Source organism: Ruditapes philippinarum, unplaced genomic scaffold (assembly GCF_026571515.1).
Source record: "Ruditapes philippinarum isolate M1 unplaced genomic scaffold, ASM2657151v2 ctg196_1_1_1_1, whole genome shotgun sequence".
In the NCBI taxonomy this organism is placed as follows: Eukaryota; Metazoa; Mollusca; class Bivalvia; order Venerida; family Veneridae; genus Ruditapes; species Ruditapes philippinarum.
In genome coordinates this window covers 110,304-122,405 of record NW_026862528.1, presented here as the reverse complement: position 1 = coordinate 122,405, position 12,102 = coordinate 110,304, and the positions used below count along the sequence as shown (strand labels likewise).

At 30.2% G+C, this 12,102-nt stretch overlaps 1 protein-coding gene across 2 annotated transcripts in view; it reads right to left on the bottom strand.

Annotated features, from left to right (window-relative positions):
• Nucleotides 1-12,102, bottom strand: part of LOC132719370 (calcium-dependent protein kinase C-like) — a 77,286-nt gene that overhangs the window by 25,767 nt on the left and 39,417 nt on the right. For both annotated transcript variants that reach the window (XM_060703135.1, XM_060703134.1), the window contains exon 10: nt 9,523-9,663. In XM_060703135.1, the coding sequence (XP_060559118.1) occupies nt 9,523-9,663 (141 nt within the window). The remainder of the gene's footprint in view (nt 1-9,522; nt 9,664-12,102) is intronic.

Below are 12,102 nucleotides of genomic sequence, written 5' to 3'. Positions count from 1 at the left end.
ACCCTTTGAATTGACTATTTCAAATTCAATGTTGGGCAAATTCAGTTTTAAATGTTTTAATAAGGCAGTAAACAAGTCTGGTCATACTGCATCATCATGTTTATACAACCTATATTCACCATGGTGACATGTTGTATAGCACTCAATTATAAGGGGCAAAAAAATAAAATATAGACATTCACACTGACATGTTATGTAACCTTACTTTTCAAAATTCGTTGACTTGCTTAATCATAGAATTATAATCTGCAGTAGAAAACAGGGCATAAATATAAAATAGTAAACATTTTACAATAAAGAACACCTTTTTCATGAATAATTTGTTCAATTATCCAATTATAATAATCAATGGACAATTGAGTTAATACAGAATTTCGTCAAATTGAATGGCACAATACATTCAAATAGTATTTTAAGGTCAGTTTGAAGAATTTTCCTATACATAAAACATTGCATTTAAGCCGCGTCATGACAAAACCAACATTGTGCGTTTGCGACCAGCATGGATCCAGACCAGCCTGCGCATCCGCGCAGTCTGATCAGGATCCATGCTGTTCGCTTACAAACCCTATAACAAGTAGAGAAACTGATAGCGAACAGCATGGATCCTGATCAGACTGCGCGGATGCCCAGGCTGGTCTGGATCCATGCTGGTCGCAAACCCATTATGTTGGTTTTGTCATGTCACGGCTCATTTAAAGGTAGGTAAATTGTCAGGTTAGATCAGTGCAGACAATTCTTTAATCAAAGGGGAACAAAAAGGTAAAAACGTGTGACTGTGGTAAAAAAAAGAGAAACAAATATGAAAGAAAAAATCATCCCCAGTCGTGAGTGTGCATAAAATAGTGAAAAACATGTCAAATGTGTAATTCAAACATGTAAAGCAGGTATCGTAAAATCAAGGACAAGTTTGGGTAACTGAAACGAAAAGTGACTTAATTCCTTAAAATAGCTTCCTCTATTAAGAACACCTCACTTATTTTTTTATTCCGAACTATTCTTTATACTTCTTGGAAAAAAAGATCTAATGTTACTGTCTTCTACACATAGTAATACATGTATATAACAAAGAATTTTCTTTGTACTTTAAGTCTTTACCCTACATTTCGTCCAATAAGAATGCCTCAATTTAAAAATTTCGGACAGCCTCTTTTGCGTTAACTGTCCTAAATAGCATTTATTTATACTATTCATTAAAACGTAGTGTTGATCTTGTTAAACACTGCATATGCCCTTAAAAAGGTTTTATGTAACACTAACACAGTAGAGGTAATATGGTGACTTTCCAGCAATACTGGTGGAGGAAGACCTCAGGTACCCTTCTGTGCATTATTTCAGGTACAAAAAGGCCGTCCTGTTGAACCACCGATGTTCCAAATGTGTGACACAATATAAGCTTATTAATAATAAGTTAATCCTCATTTCTACCAGACTGTTAATGACCTTTCTTTATTATCATTATAAGTTGTACAATTTCTCTGTATGCTCTATTGTCTAGACAGAAAATGAGCCGCGTCACGACAAAACCAACATAGTGGGTTTGCGACCAGCATGGATCCGGACCAGCCTGCACATCTGCGCAGTCTGATCAGGATCCATGCTGTTCGCTTACCAACTCTATATTACAAGCAGAGAAACTGATAGCGAACAGCATGGATCCTGATCAGACTGCGCAGATGCACTATGTTGGTTTTGTCGTGACGCAGCTCATATTAATGGTTATTTTACGTTAAATCATTCATTTCTGAACTAATGATTATATCTTTTCAAATAACTAAATTGGATTTATTGATTGCTCGATTGATTGACTGATTAATTGATTGAATTATTGTTCAATGGATTGAAAGATTTATATATTTGAAAGACTGATTATACCTTCTCAAATAAATCAACTTGATTCATTGATTGCTTAATTGATTGATTGATTGATTGATAGATTTATTGATTATAACTTTTCAAATAAATCAATTGAATTGATTGATTGCTTGATCTATTATTCAATGGATTAATAGATTTCTTTATTTGAATGACTGATTATACCTTTTCAAATAAATCAATTGGATTGATTGATTACTTGATTGATTGATCTATTGTTCAATGATCTATTGTTCAATGAATTGATAGATTTATTTATTATTAATTTGTTTATTAGATAATTGATTCATTTAGATTCAGATTATCCGAGTTCTTTTAAATGCTAGTAATAAGATTTTATTTTCTCACAAAAAAAACTTTTCACTGACTAATTACTTAAATAAATCAAAAACCTACATAACAGCAGGGAAAAAATTACTACTGTGTCAAAAATCTTAATAAACTGATAGATACACTATTAATTTTTCTATTATTATTAAATTTTTATGATTTTCTGCAAATGACCCCATTTATTAATAAAAGTAAAATTCAATTTTTAATTGATTGATTGTTTGTTGGATTGATTGATTGATTGATTGACAGATAAATCACCTTGATTTACATGAAACGATGGTATACAAGATATTTTAACTTAATTTTATTTATAGACAGAATTTCTAATGCTAAAAAGATAATCTTTACTTTCCCCGAATTTAACTTGATTTATGATTTCTGATTTATTAATTGACTTTATTTGGACTCATTACTTTTCTTGTCTTTTGAATTACTGTAATAATTTGATAAAATGGACATGTAGTATTTGAATTATAAGAATTTTAACATCAAAATACTTTGAAGCAAACAGAAGAAAGTCTAAATTTAGACTGCTAAATAATGCAGACTGGCAAATTTCAATTTTGGTGCAAACTTATGCAAATCATTTTCATTACAAATGTTTAGATTATTAAATATTTATAACTAATAACAAAAATATTTTTCTAAAAATGTTTTTTTTTTAGATTATAAATTGTGCAAAACATTACACAGGTCACAGTATTAAGATTATTAAAATATCTATAACCAAAAACAAAAAATGTTTTTAAAACGTTTTTTTGTTTGTTTTTTTTTCAGATTATAAATTGTGCAAAAACTTAAAAGGGTCAGAGTATAAGCCCATCTGAGAAACTTGATCAAACATGATAATAATAAAAAAATGTAAACATACACATACAAGACAAGACAGAACATTCACAAAACATGTAAGCCATTAAAGTGCAGAATTAAAATAACGACCAAAAACATGGCCTCCATAGCTCATCTGAGACTTGTTGAAACTATGATACTCAATTTTCCGATTTTTTTTACAAATTTAAGACATGTAAGGTCACAGAGATTTTAGTAGCTATGTAGATCTCAAAATTATCAAATTGTTATCTTTTTTGAAAAATTCAAACAGATCTAAATGTCAGACAAATATATCGCATACATGTATAATATAAAAACTTTCAGATTAATATTTATATTCCAGATTTTTTTTTTTTTTTTTTTTTTTGGTCACTTCTAAAAATAAAATCTAAATAATGTAGTATGGTCATGATACATGTATGTACATGTATATAAATTGAGACACAGTAAGACCTATCCTAATTTTAATTTTATATATTAAAACAAATTTTAACATGTAACCATAGCAACCTAACTCTCAAAATATAAAGAGAGAAAAATTGCAAGATCCATCGGATCCATTAAGACAATACCTTGCCACAGAAACTTTATTGCTCAGGTGAGCTCAAAATGCAGTGCTCAACAAAAATATGAGTAAAATTGTAAAAGGGCCAAGATGCAACTTTTCAAATAGTATAGACAAAAATATATTGAAAGTTTCACTTTATATTTATAGATAACAACAATATTTGATATATAATATATATTTGTGCATTACACTTGATTAAATGCTTTGTTAAGAAAAAGAAACAGATACATATTAGTAATAAGAAAAGAATTCTTTAAGAAAAAGGTTTCAAAATTGTTACTTCAGAAAAATGATAAATTTTTATAAACACTTAAAGCAAGCTGGACCTGTGATCAAGCCTTTGCCACCAGTAAAAAGCCAGGCCAGCCTGCACATCTGATGCAATTTGACTTAGGCTCTATATTGGTGGTAGCTCAATTTTTGTATTTTAGTTCAAAAATATTCATTTTAACTTAATTGCAAAACAAGTTCTTGCAATTTATATTAATCATTTTCGCGTTTGCTTCCTGGAACTAAACCCGTACTGGTCTCATTTGAGGAACCCTGATCATGACCAAAGTAGGGCTCAAACCCATGATGCCTTGGTTGAGAGGCAGAACCTTAACCACTTTAGGCATTGTATCCCTCCAAGATTTGTATTTTGATGTTGAAATCCCTTAAATTTTGAATGGACTGTTCTAAATTAAAAGACGGGTCAATCCATTATGTAAATACAGCAGTTTAAGGGTAACTTAGTCATGTAAGCTAGATGGTGATGAATCCTTATAGTTCATCTAAAACATTCTGAACTCAGATTTCTGGACATACTGGTTTTAAATGAGGAAACACAGGGATATGACCCTAGTAGAACTAAAATGCATGATCGGCAAAGTCCTGTACCAGCACTTGGTCAATGTTCCATTTTACTTTATATTGGAACTATCCATTGTTAAGTTTTAAGTTTTTCTCTATGACTTACATGTACTGCTGCATGCTTTAATGTGGATTCCTATCTTAATAAGTTCTTTGATTTTTTAAAGTACCCCACCCCACTTCTGACCTCCATAAAGGAAGAATAATATGAAATCAATTTTCCGTAAAAAAATATCTGAAGTCTCTAAAATAAAGATAGCATCTTTAAAACCATAGAAGTAGAAATATCCCCTCAATCTTTGGACTTGTTGGTAATTATCAATTAAGTTTAATGCCACTTGGCTTATAATTCAATTAGCATAATTGGAAAGAAAGGTAATGAATCATGAAACATACATATATACAAAGATAGACAAAGACAAGAGAAAAAAAAGAGACTTGTTTCACTTAAAGATTAAAAAAAAAAACAGGTCACCTATTTTAAAAGATTAAAAAAACACAAGAAAAAGTAAACTTTAACATTATTAAAGATAGAGGTTATTGACCCAAACATTTATTTTTGGCAATTTTTCTTTTTATCGAAATTTTCTGGGAAAAAACACCCTTTTTTATTATCTTTTAGAACATCTGTTGAGATAAAAATAGAAAGTTGAAAAATTGGAACCTTCAGGTAGCTTTTTTGCCCTGGCTTAATTTCTTAATCAACTTTTTCTGGTTCAAATGAAAAATTAGTTCCAGAGATTTTTGATATAAAAGAAATTGAATCTAATGAAAACTGGCCTGACTGCATATGTTTCATATCCAGTGTTTTAATTTTAACATATCATTTTTGAATTTTTTTTTTTTTTTTTTTTGAAAAACTATTGAGTACAAAATCTTAAATGAATTTTTTAATGTTATGAAGCGAATATTTTAGTTATTGATTAAAAATAATAACAATATAAACAAAACTGCTTCAAATCAAATTTATAAAAGCAATATATATTAAGCAAATCAAAAATATTTCTAGAGTTTATACAATCACTCACTTCTTTATTGATTTGCTTTTTATTCACAATGCTATTTAACTAAAATAACTAAACCATTTTACTAAGGATTTTAGGTTTTTTTTTCCTAATTATTTTATTCTTGTTCTAAATCAATACTGCAATTTATAAACAAAGTTTCAAACTTTATTATAAATGTATCTACTTTGAAAATCATCGGCACTTAAACTATGCAAAACTTAAACTATGCAAACTGTACCCTATATAATATCTGAACTTTTGTCAAAATCTTCTACAACAATGTTATTCAATGACATTAAATTTTCTATTATTATTTTACGAATGCAATAGCTATACAGGTAATTTAAGCCTTAAATAGCGCACTGCACAGAATGCATTTTAAATACTACCATACGATAATGAAGATGTTTACGTGCAATTTAGTTTGAAAAACAAGATGATTTTCTTTCGTCATAGATAAAAATATTTTTAACACAAGGCAGCTAGAGTCAAGTAACAAATGAGTCAATATGATTTTGCCTATTTCCGAAAATGAAACCATGTTGTTGATTTTTGTTGTTTTGTTTACATATACTTTGTATTTATTATTATAACCATTTGACCATTCTAAATTAATATATATATTTCACATTAACATGTTTAATACTAAAGTAGCTCTGAAACTTATATTTATATCACATGTAGCAGTTAAACAATTTTTACTCAGATAGCATAAGATATATTTTTTTTATTTTTATTTATTTGGGTTTTGTGTCACACCTATACAGTCAAGGTCATTTGGCGACTTTCCAGCTTTACTGGAGGAGGAAGACCTGAGGTGCCCCGCTGTGTAGCACTTGAGCAGAACCACTGACATTATGTAACCTAGCTGGAGAGAAGATATATTTAGAAAATGCTCCCAGTAGTTGTAACGCATTTTAACCTTTTTATCAGAAAAAAATTTCAAAACATTTTTCGAAAAATGTTATTGGCCATGTAAATTTTTTTTTAAGAATGTGAGGTGATAGAAGTGGTAGGGCTTCAAACAGAAGATCAATCACTTCAATCTTTCATAAAACTGTTATTTTCAAGATTAAAAAACAAACACCATTTATCCCAAACTAAACTTTCGACACTTGGACTAGAATTTCATGAGAAATATTAAAAATATCCAGATTATATTTGATCTTGACAATTTTGCTTCCCATGAAGTCAACTGAGTTTTGACATTAAGTAAGCTTTGTTACAAAAAGATGAAATAATATGTTATAAACTTATTTGATACAAAAACTTTCAAACCCCTTCCAATGAGGAAAATTGAGGTATTATTTGCAGGTCTCGAACGATTTACAAGTTTTTTCCTTATTACGCGTACAATGACTTATCAATTATTGTTTCATATGAAACTTTCACGCCATTTCCATGTCGAACAAATTAGTCTTAACAGACTTGAAATTTTCCTACAAACATACCAATAACATTTTTTTTTGTTGGTTTATTATTATTTTTCCAGTTCTTTTTAAAGCTATTATGCTTCTTTTTTGTGTATCACATAAATATTTCTTGTCAGAAGACTTAAAATACTTGTTTATTTGATGTTTTACTTATCAAAACAGAAATATTATTTGGAAAAAGAAAAAAGGCTTCAAAGACTGATCTGTGTCATACACATGCAGGAAAACACCAAAGCATCCATGCAACACGGATGTTTGCACAATACTCATAGTATATCACAACAGTAAAAGGTAAACTAACTAAAAACAATGAGGGGGTAGGGGGTATCAACATGCAATCTCATTGACATTTATATTCTGACCTTTTAAAACCATTTATTTTCTCATTACAATTACTTTTTTCCATTTAAATCATGTATCTAAATAAATACTCATAATTATGATTGGACATCTTTTCTTGAAAACTGCTTGACGCCTACATTCTTTTTTATATTTTTTTTTTTTAAATTATTCTCAAAAAATGGCTGTACATTAGGTTTTAATTAAAACATATTATAGAAAATACCCAGACATCTTAACTATAATCAAAACTATTTTAATTAACAATTAGATGGACATCTTCATTTAAGTTCTAATACCTAAATTTAGTCCTCATTTCTTGCTAAACCACTTTAAACACAATAAATAAAACTTAAATCGTTGAATTAACTAAATGAACACTTCCCCTTAATTTCCTCATAAAATCATATCAAAGAGTCTGTGTGTACTTAATAACGGTCTTCATTACATCATTTTTGTACAAAGAAAATGTACCGGAAGCTTTTTCGCTCACGTTTCTGCTTTCAAATGTATAACGTTTCTGTTTTAAATTGACCAATTCAAGATAAAACAAACAAAAAATCAACTCAACTTTAATCAGACACAGTCTAAAGATTTCATTAAAGAACCAGGCCAGTTAGAAGAGATTAATTCAGCCTCTCTTTTATCACTTTTTTCTTCTATCACATTTTACTAACATTCAATGAAACAAGAAAAATTCTTCAGTTTTCACTATAAAAGATGTCTGTTTGATATCATATAAAACAGACCTTAGTTTTTAGTGTCTTAATTTTTTTTTTTCATGTTCTACACTTATTTCCTGTATCAAACCTGACATTATAATCTTATCGTCTGCCACTTTTCGGAAAACTTGTTAAAAAAAAAAATTAAAAAATTCAATTGGAAAACAAACAAAAATGATGATGCAAAGATATTTTTTAATAATATTTTCCTTATTGATTGACCAAAAAATGAGATAGTTAAGTAAATGAGGATAAAAAATTGTACTGTCAGTGATTTGAAAACCAGAATTTTGTAAAAAAACAAACACCAAAACCAACAAATCAGTATGAACACTGACTGTTTATCTGTTTACTTTGTTACTTTTATCTTTTATTTACTCCATTAAAAAAATTTAATATTTCAGACACTAACTTAAACCTATATTAATTCAGTAATAGCTTTTTTATGAAATGCATCAATTCTGAAAGCTTATACACTATTTTACTTAATGCTGTATAATTAACTTCTGAACTGGGACGTCATGAGACAGAATTGAGATGTCCTTAAAAGCAGGTTTAACAGTAATGGTTTTTCACTCAATTAGTTTGCAGGTATAACTATGATTCTTTGTTGTAACATGTTTAAATTTACGAAGTTATTTTTCATATCAGTCTGTCTAATATGACAGCCTTTTAATAAGATTTATAAAGTCAGACGCATTGAACTTATTAAATCAAAAGATTTTTTTTTTTATTCCCTATTGTTTTTGTTTACATAACCAGGAAGTATTGTCCTTCCAGATTAGTTTTCAAGATTACGCGGTAATCGGGTGTAAAAATAGATCGTAGTTTCATTTTCGCTTCATGGAAACACTCTTTTTTTTTCATAAATACATGGCACAAAATGTATTTTGACAATATAAAGTACAAAAGGTAACTGTCTATGTATAGATACACAATATGAGAGTATATAAACACTTATTGCACACTTTACATTTTTGTTACTATTTATAGTACAGATTCTACTTGTGGCCTTGACCTGTCCTTACCTTGAGTCTGTAAACTTGACTTTGCATGGGGCACTTTTGAATTCTTTTCCTTTCATATTTTTTTGTAATTTACAAACATAATCAATTTTGCTTTATGTCATAAAATTGATATAAAAGTTAGCAACCGAAAAAGCTAATATATATAAAGCTAAGTTCCTTTTTTAATATAATCCGTTGTAACCTATAAAAAATAGTTCAGGCTATTTAAGAAAGCAAAGATTTCAGAAATTATTTTGAAAGTATCAGAGATATAAAAGCTTCTTGACTGCAAATTAAAGTGTACACAAATTACCAAAGGTGTTCAAAATAAGCCCATTGACACAAATCTTATAGGTGTACAAGAAAATTGAATTTGATAATTATATATCTCTTTAAATAAAGAAGTATATTTTCGTACAATTGCAAAAGCCAAGCAGAGTTCAGACCTGAACCTCTCAGAAAACAAAAGTGACCCAGCTCTGAGTGAAGAAAGACAACAGAAAGAAGGCCCAATAAAACATGTAGTGTTGTTGTTGTTGTTTTGTAAAGACTTACGATCTTGGGTTTATATGGTGGCTGAACTTCTCGATTTTCTATCTTCTCCCACATAATTCTCTTGAAGAAAGCATGGTCTTTGAAATCTCTCTCCCCAGTTGGGCCGCAACCCAACCGTTTCACAGGATTCTTGGTGAGTAGCTATGGAAATAATGGAATGAACCAGACATGTTAAAAACAAGAATGTATTGTGTACTTAAATGATTACGATGAAAGGTTTCATAAAATGAATTTTAATTCAAAACTTTGACTATACTGTTATCCAGCTGAAATTTTGAAAATGAAATGATTTCACACACTGCATAAAAGATATTGAGATTTTTCAAGGCCTATTTATCAGATTTACCAGTAAATAATTATGACATTTAAGTTAACAGTAAATGATCTGTTAAGATACTCTTTTCTTGACTGCAGTCTGGCCTGATTTTGTACTTGATGCACATGGGTCTGGGATTGTTGCCTGTAGTATCAAATTATCAAAAGATTTTCTTAGTATGGCCAACAGGACATAATTATGACATTGTAATTACAAATCATTTAACATAATAAAACATTTTTATTTTGTTTGTTTATTTAGTTTTATGGTGCACCAACACGAAAGATGATTTTCAGGCTAACCTTGGGTATTAGTACTATTACAGACTTAAAGCTACACCAGGGGTCAAAACCACCTTGCCTGCTCAGGAGAGACTCCAGTAATTCAAACCCATCTAGTCACCTCAACCCTTAAAGGCAACCCCTCAGCCACACTTCATACCTTAATTTTAGTAAAGAAGATAGATATAGAGATGATATAGATATGGAGATACATTAATGATATAAATTACTACACACTGATACGCACACACTATCATTCAAATACACAAATGTACATGTTAATTGTGTAATACATGTATTGATATTTGCTTTATTAATTAACAAACAATTGTACTCTTTAAACATAAAACATTTAGTGAATCATTTTCAATATTGTACATAGCTTTGAAATGTTTCCTTTGGTTCAAAATTGAAACAAAATAAAACAAGAAAGAAAATCAATTAAAGGGAGACAACTCTTTTTAAATAATTGTCTACAAAACTAAGCCCTTTGTAGTTACATTCTCTTAGCATTCTTGTAAGCTAGCTGAAGGGCAACCTTTCAACATTTATGTAAGATTCAAACTATCAAAAGTCAAGGGTAAATGATTTCACTTCTGTGAATATAACTGCCTTGTCAATGAGTTACCAAAGTATAGGCACAACAAAATAATTGAGAAAATGGAAACTTTGGTAATCTCCAGGAACAGACCCCTATGTTTATCAGTGTCAGTATTTTATACAGTAATACAGTACAAATATGGTGGTGTTGGTGGTATTTGAAGTTTTCACTCCAGAGCACGGCAGTAAGCCACATTGAATAAAAGTTCAGCCACTGCATCATTCAGGAGCAAGTTGTCAAGCAGTTTACCAGTACTAGTTGCCTTCATTTTCGCAAGGAACTGTTACTTTCTGTACATGCCAGAGCAGAGGTACAGTGCGAAAGCCTGCAGAAAGGATTTTATGATCAATCACAACGAAAGTGTCTTGCACTGTCCGGGAATCGAACCTGGGTTGCCAGATTCAAAGTCCAACACTACCTACTGAGCTAACCGAACAGCTCACAGTACAAATATTGAATAAGCTTACTATATATACTCCTGTTTTAATTCAGGATTATAGACGAAACTTTAAAGAGTGCTAAAATTTAGAATGTTGCCTGCTCAGTTTAGTTGAGCTTTTAATATCTCACATAATTTGAGCCGCATCATGACAAAACCAACATAGTGCGTTTGTGACCAGCATGGATCCAGACCAGCCTGCGCATCTGCGCAGTCTGATCAGGGATCCATGCTGTTTTTAACATACACTATAACAAGTAAAGAAACTGATAGCGAACAGTATTGATCCTCATGATCAGACTGCGCAGATGCGCAGGCTGGTCTGTATCCATGCTGGTCGCAAACCCATTATGTTGGTTTTGTCATGGCGGGGCTCAAATGGTGGTGGCAATTCTGATGCCTCAACCCTCAAAGTCAACCACTCAGCCACACTTCATACCGTAATTTTAGTAAAGAAGATAGAGAAAATAACTTGATATAGAGATGATATAGATATGGAGATACATATTAATGATATAAATTACTACACACTGATATGCACACACTATCATTCAAATACACAAATGTACATGTTAATTGTGTAATACATGTATTGATATTTGCTTTATTAATTAACAAACAATTGTACTCTTTGAAAATAAAATATTAAGTGAATCATTTTCAATATTGTGCATAGCTTTGAAATGTTTCCTTTGGTTCAAAATTGAAAGCGTAAAATACTGACAAAATAAAACAAGAAAATCAATTAAAGGGAGACAACTCTTTTTAAATAATTGTCTACAAAACTAAGCCCTTTGTAGTTACCTTCTCTTAGCATTCTTGTAAGCTAGCTGAAGGGCAACCTTTCAACATTTATGTAAAATTAAAAAAAAACAACAGTCAAGAGCAAATGATTTCGCTTCTGTGAATGCAACTGCCTTGTCAATGAGTTACCAAAGTATAG